This window comes from Lynx canadensis, chromosome B1, assembly GCF_007474595.2.
Source record: "Lynx canadensis isolate LIC74 chromosome B1, mLynCan4.pri.v2, whole genome shotgun sequence".
Lineage (NCBI taxonomy): Eukaryota > Metazoa > Chordata > Mammalia > Carnivora > Felidae > Lynx > Lynx canadensis.
In genome coordinates, this window is record NC_044306.2 from 113,703,942 (window position 1) to 113,723,296 (window position 19,355).

The 19,355-nt window shown below is 40.0% G+C and overlaps 1 protein-coding gene across 6 annotated transcripts in view; it reads right to left on the bottom strand.

Moving 5' to 3' along the window:
- Positions 1–394: 394 nt before the first annotated feature.
- The window catches only part of EGF (epidermal growth factor), a 95,483-nt gene continuing 76,522 nt past the window's right edge, over positions 395–19,355 (bottom strand). For 3 of the 6 annotated variants that reach the window (XM_030313258.1, XM_030313257.1, XM_030313261.1), the window contains 6 exons: positions 17,869–17,991; positions 16,371–16,515; positions 10,476–10,640; positions 6,410–6,521; positions 3,260–3,365; positions 395–1,348 (listed from right to left, as the gene is read on the bottom strand). In XM_030313258.1, coding sequence (XP_030169118.1) covers positions 1,098–1,348; positions 3,260–3,365; positions 6,410–6,521; positions 10,476–10,640; positions 16,371–16,515; positions 17,869–17,991 — 902 coding nt within the window. In that variant the 3' untranslated portion in view covers positions 395–1,097. The remainder of the gene's footprint in view (positions 1,349–3,259; positions 3,366–6,409; positions 6,522–10,475; positions 10,641–16,370; positions 16,516–17,868; positions 17,992–19,355) is intronic. The other 3 variants (XM_030313262.1, XM_030313259.1, XM_030313260.1) reach the window with 2 other exon arrangements.

The following is a 19,355-nucleotide window of genomic DNA, read 5'->3' on the forward strand; positions in this document are numbered from 1 at the left end:
ATACAATAAGATGTTTATGTTTATAATGATTTTATTTAAATAATTAGTAGAGATTGTTCAAAATGAAAATAAATCTGGGGGGCGCCTAGGTGGCGCAGTCGGTTAAGCGTCCGACTTCAGCCAGGTCACGATCTCGCGGTCCGTGAGTTCGAGCCCCGCGTCAGGCTCTGGGCTGATGGCTCAGAGCCTGGAGCCTGTTTCCGATTCTGTGTCTCCCTCTCTCTCTGCCCCTCCCCCGTTCATGCTCTGTCTCTCTCTGTCCCAAAAATAAATAAACGTTGAAAAAAAAAATTAAAAAAAGAAAGAAATCTTTAAAAAAAAAAAAAAGAAAATAAATCTGGAAATTTGCTTACAATCTCATATTTGAAAAAGGTAAAAATTCTGTGCAAACGCATGAAGGGAAAATTTACCATTTTTATTGAAAAAAATTCCATGGGGAAAGGATAGCAATGCTTGAGGAACACCGATGTCTCTTGGGTAATGTTTTAAAATAAAATATTTTCATTCAAAGATTTTAAAAGAGAAAGCATAAGCCAACTAATTCTGAAGAAATAAAATTCTCAGTTAGTACATTTTTTGATTTGATTTTCAAATTTCATTCTGTGAGATTACCAGCATGGACCACACCAATGATAAGTTAAATGCCCACAATGTATCATACCAGTAATTTTAATATTCTAATCATTTTATGAGATTGAGCCAAATGTTCTGTCCAGATAAAAGGAATTACCTTACAACTGACCGAGCCAGTGTGTTTGCCTACTTTAACCCCAGATTTCTTCTGGGGCTGCAGAGAAAAAAAATATCTATCTGCATTGACTATTGAAGACAACACAGTGTACAAAGCACTATGTACTTTGGTTTCTAATGAGTTACCTAGTGATTCTCACTGTGACTCTTACTTGAAAATCTGCAGCGGACTGCTTGGAGGAAGAATCAAAAGCACAACTACCTATTTGTCTCCAGGATGCTGAGTAGGTGATTAGTGGCAGAGACTGTGAAACCAAAATCTGTATTTTCTCTATCCTTTTTGAAGTGAAATATTACTGTCTATCAATACAGTTTATACCTCTTGACCTTCCTTTCAATTCCAGTGTTCACTGAGTCAGCTTCTTTTGGTGTGGTAGATCTGAGGCCCTTTGTTGCAGTATGGGGTTTGCTGACAAGAGAGATTGTGACTTCTCAACCCCCAGAGCAATGGGCTGTGCCTCACAGGAAGGGAGATGAAAACCCCACTGCATTCCGTGGGGACCAGAGCCTTTATCACTGGATGGTGGAATGCAGCAGCCTTGCTCTGCGCCCATGTACACCTGGGGTTCATTTCTCCATGATGGCAGTTGCACTGACCCTATACAAAAGGAAAAAGGAATTTTAGGATTCACATCATTCACAATATCCAGCAAGAGAGGCCCTAATAATAGTGGTTGGAGAGTAGGCCTAAACGATGAGGCACAAAATGAATCCATTCTCAGACTACCTGGATCCAAGGTTTTTAAAACTTAGTCTTGGTTGGATGAGACGATTCAAAGGCAATACTACCTGACATTCCATTTTAACTTTCTCTGTGCACGTCTCTCCCCATCTGGGAGACTTGAGAACAGAGGCCAGATTTTAAATGCACTTGCATGCCTATGCCCTAGCATGGCACTCGGCCCCTAGCACAGTGCTAACTTAACCTGCACCAACTGATGTTGGTTGAGGTCAGTGAACATGGTTCCATGGATCCACCACCAGCACAGCCTGTATTTTAATGGTTTTTCCAGGAGCAGAGAAGGAATTGGCTCAGAGCCAGTCTCAATCTTTTATCTCATTCTCCACTCTATTTCCTTACTGCGGATCTCTTTGTGCACTTCCACCACATATATTTATGAGACAGCTGGACATGATTGGGGGGTGTGATCACTCATACTGGGAGACAGCTTTATGAATGGCCCACAGAGAATGGGTCAAACTGCAGTAGAGTGAGCAAAAAGGGAGATATTTTAATCTCTTCCTGTGTACTCAGCTAACCAAGTTCTTAGTTCTTTCTTGAGTTTAACCATACCTTGGTCAAATCATTGTGCTACTGATTAACTGGCAAAATTATACGTACCTTGACAGTGAATTACTTACGCAATAAAGAATTTGATGCTTTTACCTCCTCAAGAAAAAGTAATATGTAACTACAAGGTACTCCATTACTTTCTAATAATGTTAGTAATAACAACAAAACCCAAGTAACTTTTGAAAATGCTAAATGTAACAACACTAATAACAGTTTATATGTAAAACTATATTTACTGTAATTTTAATATTCAATTCTTAAGTGTACCATAATATCCAAGGCTTCCCTCAAGGAAAAAAAGTTCTACTGAATTTGGGTTACATGACAATACATGTATGAGACAGAAGTGTAGAGTGAGTTTTTCAAAACAAGAATCCCATGTTCTCTCCATATGGATATCTGAAGAGGAGAGTATGGTAACAAGCATATTTACAAAAAGCAAATGTCAAAAAATATAAGTAGAGTTGAAGCCCCTCTCAGCAGAGAAACTATGTTGGCTCAAAGTTTCTTTGAACCTTTCTAGCAGCATATTATTCAAAACATGTTCAACTTTGTCCTCTGAATTATGAAATAAAACTGACATCTGAGACCCATGCCCAAGATGTCATAATGCAACCCTTGGCTAAAGTATTATTTTAAAGGGTGTCTAACTCCATTTCCACATGAAGCAGACTGAGTTCCAGAGAAGCCTGAGAACCTGGGTTGATTTTATGGCCCCTCTCCCAGTAGCCATGGACTTCACAGATGGCCAGGCATCTGGCTGAGGGCTAGCTCCTGAGAAGACTTGAACACTCCCAAATCCCCAGGAGGACCCCCAGATCAATTTGAATTCAGAAGAACCTTCCTAGTAGAACACAGAACACATTTTCTTGGAGCCATTTATAATTTCACCGGAACTACACCTACACCTACCAATACCGATCCCAAACCCCAAGAATGACCTCAAAACCCAACTTAATTCAAGTAAGGAGTCACTCATTGTGTGTTTGCTCCAAGTGATCTAGCAGACTGGTATGTGACCAGAGTTTTGAGCAAACGTGCTAACCTCACATAAGATAGGAATCCAATCCAAACACATTTCTCTAAAGTTCTAGGGCATTCCAATACAGCCCAGCTGCTCACATAGCTTATACAGTTTAACCATTGTTTCTGTGCTTCTTTGAGAGTTTGACATTAAGGAAAACATTCAGGATCCAAGTAAAGATAGCCATTCACCTGTCTCCTGAGAGGAAAACTGGCTAACATCTGCTGCCTCACTGTCCTTGAGGGCCATAGATTGACTTCCATTCCTGAGATTTGGATGTTCCTTTATAACCACAAACTGCAGAGAATACAAGAGAGGGAAGGAGAGAGAGGATATTGCTATAATTCACATATTATCTCAATATACATTAAACCAAATTCTATGGCTTCATTATGTTCATCCTATGGAATGTGAAAGTTGAAAGGCCCTGCCAAATTTATTGCTCTTGCTAATGGAAAATTCAGGAGCCATACTACTCTACTCATACATACTAGTCATTTAATAGAGAATACTCTATTAAAGCAACTAGGCACTACCAATGGCTTTACTGAAGAATCTATTCTAATTCTGGAATCCCAACTTTTGGGTCATGGATCCCAAGGATACCACTGTTTTACTTTAAGGAATCCAAGAATCCATAAGTGTTCTAACCATTGCCCAAGAGCCAAATAAGATCTCATATGTGTATGTGATCCAACTGTTCAAATATGTGTATGTGTTTAGTTTATAAAATTCATTTAAACCTGCTACCAAGTTCTAAGGAATTTGGGGTCATTAATGGGTAATAATAACTAATAGTAGAACTACTATTTTTCAGGGATCCACCAAATGCTTTTTCATAGTTGAAGAGCTTGGGAACAAGAATTCTAAAAGGCAGGCCCAGAAAAATCCAGCATTTCTCTTTGGTCAAAAAATTGATTATTTTGTCCTTATGGTATTATCCACAATTGACTGGGTACCTGCAATGCAGGCTAACCAGAGTTCACTGGCTCACATTCACACTAGATAGATTAGCTATTAGATCAATAAAAAAATAGATCAAGGGGTGTTTGTGTGGCTCAGTCGGTTGAGCATCCGACTTCGGCTCAGGTCATGATCTCACAGCTTGTGAGTTTGAGCCCACGTCAAGCTCTGTGCTGACAGCTCAGGGCCTGGAGCCTGCTTCAGATTCTGTGTCTCTCCTTCTTGCTTTCTGTCCCTCTCCTGCTCATGCTCGCTCTCTCTCTCTCTCAAAAATAAATAAACATTAAAAAAAAGAATTGGTCACACACACACACATAAAGATCGATGATAAAATTAAAGAAAATAAGTTATCTCATGCGGAGGACAAAGGATGTAATTTGCAAGTCCTTCCTCACCAGTGAGTAACCCAGCGGAGGGACTACCCCAAGATTTTAGCTGATCATGCTCTGCTGGCTCAGAAATGGGCTTTCTACAGAAACGAGCCCAGACTCAGAAATACAATGAGGAAAAGGGAACAAAAAAACCTCCCTGCTAATATTTCCCTTTGAGAAAAGTATAGGAAGAATAATGACTAGGGAGAGAAATGTTGGTGAATCCCATGAACATGTGTTTTCATTTTCTTATTTTCCACAGTGCTAATTATCCTTCACTGCTTTCTCTTCATTAATGGTCTCTCTGTAGCAATATATTGCAAAAGCACTACATGACCCACTGTTTAAGGGCACATACTCATTATTTCTGACTGAAGTCAAAATCCAGTCCTCTGCACTGCAAATTTTCCAGCCACATGTGTTTCTTCCAGAAGAACATAAGCCCTAGAATTCTGGGCTGAGCTGGGGAAGGCAGCTGATAGAACCAGATTCGGTTCTGCTGCTTCTCCTGCTAGTTCAGATGCTCAGCTCTCTCTCACTCCCACTAATATCTACAGCAGCAGTTGGTGTTGATGACAATTACGGCAGACAGGACGGCTAGGGGGACAGAGCTCAGCAGCCTGAGACCTCCTAGTATAGCTCTTAGCCAGCAAGTTGCTCATAACAGTGGCAAGTGTTTTTGATTTTTTAAAAACTAGATAGAGATTGTTTCTCTCACTCTTCCATGATTTCAACAACATGAATTAAACTTGCTACCCAAAACCTGAATGAAATACCATCTAGACCAACAGATGCAATAATGGTCATTTAGAAGTCTGCATAGTCATGAGGTCTCAAAGAACTGAGGACATTCTATAGGTAAGTCCACCCAGAAGCACACACTTATTAAATCTGGAGATACAGAAGTGGTCTCAGAGGCCACTGAATCCAAACGCCTCCGTGTCCTGAAGCAAGATGACTTGCTGAAGATTAGACAGCCAATTACTAGGAGGGTAAAGCTAGACTTCACATTGCTTACTTTGTTTGTGTACTCAAGTTTCAGCCAGAAAATAAGTATACACTGAATGCCTATAAGAAGCAGGGACAATGATCACCTGTTAGGTAAAATTGTGGCCATGAGAGAGCTATTCTCTGGGAAAGCACAGTGAAGTGAAGGTGGGGGAGTGGGGAAATGGTGTGGGAATGGAGGCAACCTCCACCCTTCCGTAACATCTTCCTAATAATCTTTTCCCTATTCGCCCGCAGGTTTCAATCCCACCCCCATGGATCTGCCACATATTCCAGCCTTATCTGCAATGTATACAACAAATATTGCCAGCAGTACACTAAACTAGTCAAGTTACTCTGACAGGTGTCTGGAAATGGAAATTCCAACAGTTTTAAGAGAGCTGAGCCTATCCCAAACTTGCCGTGTACTGTTCCAAGATCAACTGCTGAAGTGGGTGATTTATGAAGCATTTTGAACTTCCCAATCATTATGCTTTTAGGAAAATGTGTAAATTTAAAAAAAAGAAAGAAAGAAAAGAAAATGTGTAGATTTGCCAGATAAAATATAGGACACCGAGTTAAATTTGAATTTAAATTTAACAGTGTTAAGTATGAATTTAACTAGGTATCCTATATTTTTATTTGCTAAGTCTGGCAACAATTTTGCTGCTGAATTTTACAGATTTAAAAATGTATGTGAAGAAAAGAAATATTAAGAAAATTAGAGCATCAGCTGTATTTCAATAAATAAATAAATACATAAATAAATAAATAAACATCTACAGTGAGAAACCAGAAGAAGAAAGAAGATAAAAAAAAAAGAAAATGAGAGCATAATCTTGGGTTTTTAAGACATCCACTTGAAAGAGATTACCTAAAAATTGGGAAAGACTTTTAACATCACCCATTAAAGTGTAAGTTATAGAAAGAAGGTACATGACAGAAAAAAATAATGAGAAAAAAATGAACTAGGATCCATATGAAGCCAATTTCTTGCTTCATGTCCTTCGGTCACATTACCCAAGGTTGGGGACAAGAGGCCATCCCGGCCTCGCTGTCTGTAGGCCTACTAACTTCTCTGCTCGACTCTTCATAAGGATTCTTCAAATTTTCTGATGGTAGCTTCTTAGTTCTGCAATAAAGCCAAAATGTGAGACAATTTCAAAACAAAACACAACCAGAGCCCTTTCAGTGATGGTCAGGGACAACCGCTTTTGCTACTGAAACATAGGTACTTACAATGTATGAGAGAGGAGAAATATTAAGAAAGCTAGGAGCATAACTTGGGGTTTTTTAAGGTATTCTTTTCTCTGGAACTTTCCAGATGATATTTCATTTTTTCCAAGGTTCTCTGAGATGTTGCGGGCCAGGGGGCAGGGAGCCGTGCATTCATGCATTCATTCATTCATGTGTATATACTGACTACTAATTATACCCCAGGTACTACCCTAGTACTGGGGATAAAGAAGTGGAGAAACAACAGCAAAGTCTCTACCTTAATGGACTTACAATTTGGGCGGCAGGGAGTGTCTGTGGAAATAATATCACGGCAACTATGACACAGACTATGTTAGCTCCATTTTATAAGTGAAGCCAGTGGGACTAGAAGATAGCAGTGACTCACGCAAGGCACACAGCTACCAAAGGCAACTTAGGAGTTGGGTCACAATGACACAAAACCTAGGCCTCTTCCATTGGCCTGGCGCCCTCTGCTGCTCAAAAGCATCAGATTGCAAGGACACACAGTGGAGAACCCAAGAGGATACTATTCCATACTTGCCAAGCTAGGAAACAGAATAGGTCTCTCGCCTCCAAATCTAGCTTTATAAACACTTATTTGTTTGACAAACATGAAGCACAAAGTCTATAGAAGGCATGGTGTCATGCACTGAGGGGAAGGGAAGTTAAGGGAGGGAGATCTAATATTAAGCTGCGATCCCTGTCTCCAAAGCAGTAGCCTCTAGAGGCAGAGAGATGGGTACATAATGTTTTGAACCGCCATTTAACGCAAGGCAATGAAGGAAATGTTATGGCAAAGATCACTAGCCAGCTTAAGATTCCGAAACAGTGCTGCTGTCTTGGGCAGGTGGCAGCTAAGTCCCTCTAGGAGTGTGACCACCTATCAAATAGGCCTGCCTGGACATCTGATCAAGAGCAGTAAGGAAGGTAGGCACTCCTATGAAAACCATTCTAGAAACTGTGAGTTCAGTGTGACAGATGGTACTGGGTGGTGGTATGGGCTGTTACTGTTTTTAATCAAAGGCATCAAGGAAAATATTGAAGTAAGTGGATAATAGAAACAGTTCCAAGTTGCAAAGTAACAAAGGTATAGTTTGTGACGGAAGTCTTCTTGTTGATTTTCTTACAAGGGGGTCCTTCCAAGAAATCAAGCTTTATGAAGTAATATTACAACATTTAAAAAAATTACTTAGTTCCACAAACAAACTTTTGAGAGATATACCAAAGAGTGTTAAAATACCTGATTATAACTCTTTAAAGAAAATCATTCAGGGGCACCAGGTGGCTCAGTCGGTTAAGCATCCAACTTAGGCTCAGGTCATGATCTCACAGTTTGTGAGTTCAAGCCCCATCTTGGGCTGTGTGCTTACATCTGAGACCCTGGAGCCTGCTTCGGATTATTCTGTGTCTCCCTCACTCTCTGTGCCCTTCCCCTGCTCACACTCTGTCTCTCTCTCAAAAAATAAACAATATAAAAAAAATTAAAGAAAATCATTCAACATGCCTAAGATCTGTACTTACTGGTATACTTTAGTGACATGACAATATTTAGACAAGCAGTTTTAATTTGATCTTCTCAGAATCAATATAGCAGAGTACAAATGCAGTCAAACACATAGCTGAAAATTTGGGTTATCAGTTCCACTGACCAGAACTATTAAGTAAGTAACCATAGATTTGCTCAGAAAGAACTTTGCAGCTCTGGATGCATTCCAGTAAAAAGTAAAAGAAGGCGTTCTGATGAGTTTTTTTTGGTGAAGAAATAGTTCTTATCACTTTTGACTTAGGTAAATGGGGGTCAGAAGCCAAAAATGTTCTTATTTGTATATAAAGTCTACACAGACCAGCTGAGCTGGTCTTTGAGTTCTAAGTCCAAAAAGCCAGCAATCTGACACTAGCTTTCAACCCAGAGCTCTGAAGAACATCAACAGAACATAAAACTTATTTACTATGTCATAGCCCATAGAATAAGAAAAAATACTTAATAATTATAGCACACACGAACTTGAGTTTCTTGTTTCCATTTTTTCTACACTATTTGCCAAGCATCTACTTTTCTTTCGGCATTCTGTCCAATGGAATAAATCTTGATTATTCGATATTCTTTCCACAAATCCAGTACCAGGCTAAAAAGTGAAATGGTTATTGTTGGCACTCTGAATTACAAATTTCAAGTTTGTGCTTGAGAATCTTGTCTCTCAAGATGTAAATAAAAGGGTTTAGAACATGTTAGTCTTTAGGGGAAGATTACAGTTCCTAAAAAAGTCATCATCTTAATAACATATAGTGTTTATTAAGTCCTATATGCCAGTTCTACACTAAACTCTTTAGTTAAATTAATTCAATTAATTTTGCAATAACTCTTGAGACAAGTACTGTTCTTTGCTTCCATTTTATAGCAAAGGAAATTAATGAATACAAAGGTTTTAGATAACATGCCTGATGTTACTTAAGCATGACAGAGACTTATACCTGTGTAGTCTGACTCTTAGAGCCCATGCTGTTAGCCACAACACTAAGATATAGCAGGATCTCAGACAAGCACATCTTGGATGACATTCTGAAATTCTCCACAGTGCATGACACTAGCCTCCTGAATGGTTGTGTAGCGCTGGTAAGCGTGATTGGATTTTTATCTGCAGATGGTGGGATAGGTATTTCCTACATTCCCAGAGAACTGGGACTGTTAAATGAGACTTAGGCTCTTTAGCCATATAATGATGAAACTGAATTAGATAAAAAGTCCTCTTTACCCCAAACGCGTTTTGACTCAATAGTTTTGTACAGCAGAAACTACAATAGCACATAAAATGCTTTTCAACATTGATGATGGTGGAGGATGATGTCATTTTTTAAGAAAATGGAAAATAATGGGGGCACCTGGGTGGCTCAGTCAGTGGAGCATCTGACTTCAGCTCAGTTCATGATTTCGCTGTTTGTGGGTTCCAGCCCCACGTCAGTCTCTGTGCTGACAGTTCAGAGCTGGAACCTGCTTCAGCTTCTATGTCTCCCTCTTTCTGGCCCTCCCCCGCTCACACTCTGTCTCTCTCTCTCTCTCTCAAAAAATAAATAAACATTTTTTTTAAAAACTTTTGATGGAAAATAAGCAAACAATGTGATACCTATTCCTTCACCTTAATGTAGCATTTTTTTTAATTAAATGTATAAATATTTTTGTTCCACAGTTTTTAAGTTTCACCTTGAAATTACTCAAAAAACAAAACCGAAGGAACTTCTGGGTGAGGGAAAATACTGATTCTCTTGAACAGAAGTAATAATTTGCAGAAAATTGACTCAGTGGAAGACAGCCATGAGAAATTAATTACGTAGCCTATGGGGGGAAGCATGTGATGCTAAGAGAAAAAAGTGGAATGTAAAAATGCATTATGCTCAGTTAACAACCCCATAAACAACACAGATACATTGACAAAGACTGGAGTGGAACAAGGAAAAGTAAAACCACTGATGTTTCAGAGCAGTGAAATCCTGAGACATTTCTTGTTGTCTTTGATTGTTAACGACACCTTTTAAATAAATGTAGCAAGTCTGTAACAAAAGTTCATCTCAGGGAGGCAGGCATTCTCCTGGGAGGAGCAAGAAAGAGGTTGTAATGGAGGGGCCCAGGGGGCTCAGTCAGTTGAGCTCAGGTTTGGGCACCGGTCATGGGTTCATGGCATCAAGCCCCGCATGGGGCTCTGTGCTGACAGCGCAGAGCCTGCTGGGGACTCCTTCCCTCTCCCTCTCTCTCTGCCCCTCCCCCGCATGCACACGCGCGCTCACGCGCTCTCTCTCTAATAAATAAACAAACATTAAAAAAAAGGAAGTGTCAATGGATAGAAAAGGTCACCTGTAGCAGTGCGCCCCCCACAGCCCCAGCAGCAGCAGCAAGACGAGCGCCACCACGCAGACGGCCACCACAGTGACTTGCCGCTGTCTCCCTTGGCCAGCGTGGCGCAGTTCCCATTTCAAGTCCCGGTGCTGACATCGCTCCCCAACATAGCCAAAAACACAGCTGAAACAACACACAAACAGAGGTCAGCAGTAAGCCCTGGCCAAAAACACTGTGAGTTTTCAGATTCGATATCCAGCTGTCTTTCAACCTCTGCATTTCCAGGCTCAGCTCTTTAGAAGCATATGGAAAATCCATCAGGGGTCAGTTGAAAGCACTCTGATTTACACGTTAATGCGGCATGGACTTCCCCCTTTAGTCTGTTTGCCCTGGGATGGATGGGGGATTATTTGCATACCGCCTCTATAAGGCATTGCAGAACATTGATTAAAGATCAGCTTCTGTTAGGCTAAAATCCTGAGGAGCTACCTTTAAGACCAACACAAAGCAACTCTGCCCTAAGAGCCAAGAGAGTTTTTAAACAAATGTTTGGCTAGATTGCAGTGAGTGGAGGTCAAAGGAAGGAAGAATTTGAAGGCAGAGCCCCTCACTTGAGACCAGGCTTATAAAAGAATGTGTAGCCTCTGAACAGGAAGTACAGCCTAGTCAGCTGAGGAAACATTTCTTTCTTTTCTTTTTACAATTTTTTTAATGTTTATTTTTGAGAGAGAGACAGAGAGACAGAGCGTGAGCAGGGGAGGGGCAGAGAGAGAAAGGGAGACACAGAATGCAAAGCAGGCTCCAGGCTCTGAGCTGTCAGCACAGAGCCCAACATGGGGCTCAAACTCACAGAGTCCAAGATCATGATGACCTGAGCTGAAGTCAGATGCTTAACTGCCTGAGCCACCCAGGCGCCCTGCTTTCTTTTTTAAAAAATCATTACTGACTCAAGAGAAAAGGTCTTAGTGACAACATGTGAACTTTTGTCTACTTTCTTCAAGGGAGAAAAAACTAAACGGAGGAAAAGGGGCATGCAGGGGCAGTATTTCATTAGTGAAACTGTAACTAGCATTACCAACCACCAATATGCTTGTCAACCTTTTAGACAAAAGTAAATGAAACAATGCTGCCATCTACTGGGAATGTATACTTCCAGAAATTATGGGATCTTGGGTACAACAACTATATTTCTATTACTCTTTGCAACGGCATAAACTTTAAAAAATATCCTATTAAACATTTTGAGATACCCACTTGTTAGGAATTTCTTCCCCCCTTGGCCCTGGATCAACTATCTATTATGTCCATATTGTCCATATCATATGAAGGAATGAATACACAGGGAATTGGTACTGGTCTTTGTGATGGGAAGAGACAGTATGGAAAAAGCATTGGATGGAGCTCCAGAAGATCTAGGCCCTAGGCCAAGCTGTACCTCGAGTTGGTCACAAGAGCACTGGAAAGTCACTTTCAGAGAGGGAGGGAAAGGAGCTCGCATTTGTTAAGTACCCATGTGTCTGACGCTGTGCTAGGCACTTTTACTCATTTTACTTTCAATAGCAAATTCCCATTTTATAGATGAGAAAAATGAGACTCAAAGGCGGTAAGTAACTTGTACCAGGTCGTACAGCTAATGAATGGCAGGGATTTTGTTTGTTTGTTTGTTTGTTTGTTTGTTTGTTTTAGTAGAGCTGACACACAATGTGACATTAGTTTCAGGTGTACAACATGGTGATTTGACAAGTTTATATGTTTGTTGTGCTCACCACAAGTGTAGCTACAATCTGTCACCATATATCACTATTACAACATCAGTGACTATATTCCTTATGTTGTGCCTTTTATTCCTGTCACTTATTTATTCCATAACTGGGAGCCTGTGTCCCTCCATTTCCCTTCACCCATTTTGCCCAACCCCTCCATCTCCCTCCCTTCTTGCAGCCAACAGTTTGTTCTCTGTATTTATAGGTCCGATTCTGCTTTTTGTTTACTCATTTTTTTTTAGATTCCACATAGGAGTGAAATTGTATGGTATTTGTCTTTCTCAGTCTGACTTACTTCACTTAACATACTCTAGGTCCATCCATGTTTTCTCAAATGGCACATCCCATCCTTTTTGTGTCTGTGTCATATTCCATCACGTGAGCACACACACACAGACACACACATACACACACACACCACATCTTTCTTATCCATTCATCTATTACTGGACACTTAGTTTGCATCTATACCTAGGCTATAATAAATAATTCTTGCAATAGACGTAGAGGTGCATATATATTTTTTGAATTAGTGCTTTCATTTTCTTTGGGTAAATACCCAATAGTGGAATTATTGGATCATATGGTATTTCTATTTTTGATTTTGGGGGGAAATTCCATACAGTTTTCCACAGTGGCTGTACCAATTTATATTTCCACCAACCGTGTATGAGAGCTTCTTTTTCTCCACATCCTTGCCAATATTTGTTACTTTTTGTCTTTTTGATTTTAGCCAGTGAATGGCAAGTTTGATCTAAATGGTTTTCTGATGTCAGAGCCAGTGTTCTCCTGCATTGGGCTACTCCCAAAAAGGTTTTTTGAGCTGTCTGCACCTCTGAAAAGCTAGTCTTCTAGAGGCACCTGGGTGGCTCAGTTGGTTACGCATCTGACTTTGGCTCACGTCATGATCTCACACTTTGTGAGTTCAAGGCCTGTGTTGTGTTCTGTGTTGACAGCTCAGAGCCTGGAGCCTGCTTCAGATTCTGTGTCTCCCTCCCTCTCTGCCCCTCCCCCCCCAATGCTCTTTTTCTGAAAAATGAATAAACCTTAAAAAAATAAAAAAAATTAAAAAGAGAGAGAGAGAGAGAGAAGCTATTCTTCTAGAATGGACCATGAAAGAGAGGATAGGATCTGAGTGTAGTAAGTATAAAGGACCATCAAATTACTCCATGCTTTCCTGCATACTGTTTTAACTCTAGCTATCTTTGGTTATAGTCCTTTACTACCAATGCCTAACAGCCTCTTTTAAACTGTTGGATATCAACCTCAGAGATTTTAGGGTCTCAAGGAATATGCCAATCACATGGGCAAGAGTGCTGGGGAGCCAAGGCAAGCTGTAATATCGATGCCTTTCTGGGCTGTATGAGGCCCAGAGCAGTCAGTTAGTATTTCACATGGATGGGCCACCCACTACTAGTTCTTTGGGTTATTAACTAGTCCTGTTAAACCAAGCAAAAGATTCCTGGGTTTATTTATTCAAATAAATTATTCAAACCCGAGTTCATTTGTTTAAATAATTTTAAGAAATTCTGGACTGATAAAAGGTTCACAAGACTTTTTCACATTGTGGTGTAATATGATCAAGAACTGAGGGTTAGAGTGTGTAGCATTTCTCAAACTGATTTGACCACACAACTTTTTTTCATGAAACATTTCACAGCACTGGAGTTGGGGGATCTTGATCTCGAGAAGACCTGGCCAGAAGGATGTGGGGTGGTTCAAAGCCAAGACAGAGTAAACGAGGACCTCCACTTAGCTCAGGAGGCTTGGTCTTCTGAGACTCTCCACACCAGGGAATCTTTGAGGAAGACATGGGGTGTGGAGACATCAGTTCTCATATCCTCTGCACCCCCAGGGAACTAGGGGATCTCTGTATTGAGGGGAGTTTCCATCACCTGCGAGCAAGGACAGTAGAACAGCCCTTTCTAAACCTGCTCACTGTGTTAAGAACATTCTGCAGAATGATGCCCATGCAGTGTTTCTAATAAAAGTTAGACTGCTGCACACTTCTAGAGATGTGTTATTGTAGAATTTTTAAAAATATAAGGTGAGATCAGCAGGGCAAAAGGAGGAAAGGGTTCAATGTTTGATTAAACCACACTTTTATCAAATGTAGAATTCAAAAACAAAGTTGTGATCTAGATTAATGGGAACTCTGGTGATATTTTAATATTGCTTTTGACTAAAGGTCCTCAAATGTGAGTGTTATCTCTAGTTTAATTGTCATTTGGTAGCAACCCATTGTTAAAACACTATCAGGGAATAAGATACTTTCATCAGGATTTAATGACAGAAAGAAAAGCAGCATACTAAAGAGTTGATTAATCATTTAATGAATTGATGCTATTGGGTCAAACGAAAATAATGTACTAAATGCAATACGTAATTGTGAAATACCTTTCACATTATTGTAATGTCTTTTATAATCTAAAAGTAAAGTATCATAGAGAAAAACAAACCATGACCTAATAAATTTATCTCCATAATTTCATTATTTTGGATAACAAGAAATTATGAACAAGTAAAAAAAATGATTCTTATTAACAAAAATCAGGGATAACTACTGTGAACATTGGATTTATTTTAGAAAATTACAACATGCAAATATGAATATGAAAAGGCACCTGGGTGGCTCAGTTGGTTAAGCTTCTGACTCTTGATCTTGGCTCAGATCATGATCTCACAGTTCGTGGTTGGAGCCCGTATCGGCCTCGACACGAGGAGCCTGCTTGGGAATCTGCTCTCTTTCCCTCTCCCTTTCTCTCTCTCTCTCTTTCTCTCTCTCTCTCTGACCCTCCCCCACTTGCTTGCATGCTCTCTCTCTCTCAAAATAAATAAACATAAAAATATGAACATGAAGGTAGAATTCTGAGAATTGAGTCATTTTCACTATATTCATGAGCATTTTTTTCATTATTTTTTGTCTAGCTGACACAATTTATAATGCAAGACCATTCACTTTGTCACATGATATAACTTGTTCTTCTAACAATTTAGACTATGTTTCTGCTGATTACTATTCATAAAATAATAAAAGCCTTTAAGCTTATAGCATGTATTCATGAGGATCAGAATATTTTATCACGTCTTCCTCAGGCACAGAGAAAATTATCAATGAGTCAGGTGTCTAGCCATAGGAGACCTATTTATTTTTCAGTACCTATCAGTTCCCCCTGATTGACTGCAAAATATAAGATCCATTAAGAGTAAAATTTGATGCGGAACTAGATACTGTGAGTGTGGTTTTCTCAAAAGCTCCAATGGAAATGTTTTCTGAGTAAGTTTGGTAGAGGGACCTATGGTTTCAGGTCACCCTCAGACCTGCTTTTCAGTTGACCGTGTCCACCGTGAACCTGTCATGGGGACAAAAAAGGAGCAAGGGGCAGCAGGTGCCACTTCCAACACTTGTTACTAAACCACAGAAAATGTAAACACCAACTATTAGAAAATGAAGAAAAAGGGGCGCCTGGGTGGCTTGGTCGGTTAAGCGTCCAACTTCGGCTCAGGTCATGATCTCATGGTCCGTGAGTTCGAGCCCCGCGTCGGGCTCTGTGCTGACCGCTCAGAGCCTGGAGCCTGCTTCGGATTCTGTGTCACCCTCTCTCTCTGCCCCTCCCCTGTTCATGCTCTGTCTCTCTCTGTCTCAAAAATAAATAAACCTTAAAAAAAAAAAGAAAAAAGAAAATGAAGAAAAATAATTTCTTTGCTAGTTTTGAACACTGAAGGTAAGAGGTTCAATGTGAATATATAATAGTTTTGTAAATTTGGAAACGCATTGTGGGTGTTCTCCATATATGTGGCAGAAAATAAATCAAAAGTTTTAAGGGATTCTTTCACAAACCCAAGTTTTCAGCCGGAATGAGAGGTTTATGCCCCAGACTGTACCAGTAGTAACATCAAGTTAAGTAAAAGGGAAAATCACCAATTCTTTAAATGTATATTTACTGTTGGCAGCTTGGCGGTGGGGGGTGATGTGTAGGGAGGGTGCAGCATGCACACACACACAATTTATATATGTGTATTTATATATTTCTACCTAGCAAAAACCTACTTATAGAAAACTCTCCTTGACACAAATCTTATCAATTAGCTAAAAGTGACAGACTACAATATCATATCTCTGTGCCACCACAAAGATAGATCGACTTACTTGCATGCGTATCTGTCCACTGCTTCAATATACATACACACACCGTTATAGAGGCAGTACCCGTCATAGGATGGGGGGCATTCCTGGTAACTGTTTCTCACAGAATAGCGGCCATCCTCCATGAGAACAGAAGGAGGAGTAGAGTCTACAAGAATCAAAGACATTACTCTTACTTTCTGAAGTGATTAGATCTTTCAGGTCTTAATATCAGGAATTAGTCTCTGTGAACAACTTGTGATACAGTGTCCTTTAGGGACAAGAATCGTCACAAGTGACTCTAGTTTCACTTTCCCAACCAGACTTCATGTCATTCACCATGAAGTCAGCCACTCTTTCTTTGGGTTCAGTATTATCTGACAGAAAGCATAATGGAAGCAAGTAAGAGATTGGTCAATTCTAAATAATTCCATGAATCCCAAGTCACTGGTCTCATTATAAAAGTGCATCTGTCATCCACAAACACACACTCACTGTGTAAAATGACAGATAGCTTTAAGAGGGTCTTACTGAACAACAACAGATCTTTTTATGGCTCATCAATCACCCACCAGTATACAATCTATTACCCCCAATACCCTGAAAGCCTCAAAAATTTCTCCCATACAATGCTTTCTTCTAAAAATAATTCAACTTTCAGGGGAGCCCTCAAAGACAAGAGTACCCACTTTGACAGAAAAGAAATGTTACCATAAGAGAGGGAATGTCAAAGTGGTAAAAATTCCTTTTATTGAACGATTATCTGCTCATTAAAAGGAAAACATTAGGATGTGTAACCGACTATATAAATATTAGTAGTCCTTCAATAGTTTTAAGAAGAGCAAATTATTTGAGAAAAATAATGTGTTAAAAAAAAAGATCCGGGTAAATGCAGAAATTTCCCTTCTTGGGTGTTTTCAGAGCTGAGACAGGTGAATTGCTGACAGTGGTGGGGGAAGAGTCCCTGATCCTGGGTTCCAAGGTTGGGGTGAAGGCAGCTCCCTTGTGAGGATGGTGAGAACATACTGCCTGTTGGAGAGATGCTTGAGGAAGCAGAAGTCAACCATTAACATTTAAAAAGGAAAAAAAAAGAGATGAAGTTCTAATTCAGATCAAGAAATACTAATTTTTAAGGTAATACTTTAAAATCTTTAAGAGTGATTCAAAATGCTAAGGGTCTAGATGTCCTTCCTGGCCTGCTTTGACCTGCGAAGTTTTTCCAGCAGTCCCAGAAATCAACATTACAAATTAAGACATTAGTCACATAGTTAAAGAAAACCATCTGTATTCTCACCTTTAGTGAATTGTAGTGATAAAAACAGAATTTATTCCAGATGCTATTAAATTAAGAAAATTTGGACTATTTCACATTCTCAAGCTTAGTATCAACCGAATAAGGAAAGTAAACTCACCAGCTGATTGAATCCAATGATTTTCCAGAATCTCTAGAGCAAATACATTGGGGTAGAGAATTTTCCAAAATTAAGCCCCTTCCTTGGATTTAGACCACCCACCAACCTACCAGGACATATCTGTCCAGGTTCAGACAGGGTGCCGGCACACATGCAGGTGTAGTTTCCCTCCGTATTTGTACAGGTGGCATTTTCCCCACAGGTGTGTATGCCCAACTGGCACTCATCAATATCTGCCAGAAAAAAAAAAAGGAAGTAGGGAGGAGAAAAGTGAGGTGCAGAGGAGGAAAAAGGGTTATACTATTGGAAGAGCCAACATTCTGGGAGGGGAACATATTCAACTTTTGTCATGCTGCATGCTTTCGGAGGCTTTGCATATTTTGATTAAAAAATTATATCCTGGGGCACCTAGGTGGCTCAGCCGGTTAAGCGTCCGACCTCGGCTCAGGTCGTGATCTCACAGTTCGTGGGTCGAGCCCCGCATCGGGCCCTGTGCTGACAGCTCAGAGCCTGGTGCCTGCTTCAGATTCTGCGTCTCCCTCTCTTTCTGTCCCCCTTCCCTGCTCACACACTCTCTCTCTCTTTCTCTCTCAAAAATAAACATTTAAAAAATTTAAAAATTATATCATGAATATTGGACACAAAGATGAATGGAGTCCCTCAGCTGCCTGCCCATTCAGGTGTTCTAAACTCCTGAAATATGGCTGGATGTTTTCCTACTGCTTGGGAGAAAGGAGACATCCCAACAGCAGCTCAGTGGGGAGGCTGGAGATTGGTAAACTATCTCTAGGCAAACATTTAGAAAATCAAATCCTAAAAATTCATTCTTAACTTTTGCAAATAGACCTCCAGTCATTAACATACATGTTATGTCAAATAAAACACTTCTGCATTTTTTCCTACATAAATATAAGCTAACTCACCCCTTTCTTTCCCAACTACCATCATTTTCTTTCTCAATTACCACCCCCCTGACATCTAGATCCTTCCTCTCTTCAACTTTGCATTACTAATAGAATGGCCTTACTCCATTCCCCGCATCCCATCTCTCCCCCACTCTATTCCTAAACACCAGTGCCAGATTACTCTTCCTAAAGCACATTGCCCATCAGTACACCGCTTGCCTCAAATGCTGCCGGTGGCTCCCTGCTGCCTAGAGCTGAGCTGCCCAAGGTGGCTGCCACTGCCGTGTGTGTGTGTGTGTATGAGCATCTGAAACGGCAGCCAGTCTACACTGACATGCTGTAAGTGTAAAACACTTCCCAGATTTGAAGACTTAGTACCAACATGAAGCAAAAATGTGAAATCTCTCAATAACTTTTATATTGATTACATATTAACATATTAATACCTTTGACATATTGGATTGAATAAAATCTAAAATTAATCTCACCTGTCTCTTCGTACTTTTTGTAACATGGCTATTAGCAAAATTAAAGTCATATATGTAACTTACATTACACTTCTGTTTGATGGTGCTGGTCTAGAGAAGTAAAACCCCAATGACTGATGCTCAGCTTCTAGTCTCCTACATATGTAACCCAACCCACTTGTTATGAACTGTATTGAATCTCCCTCGAGATCCATATGTTGAAGT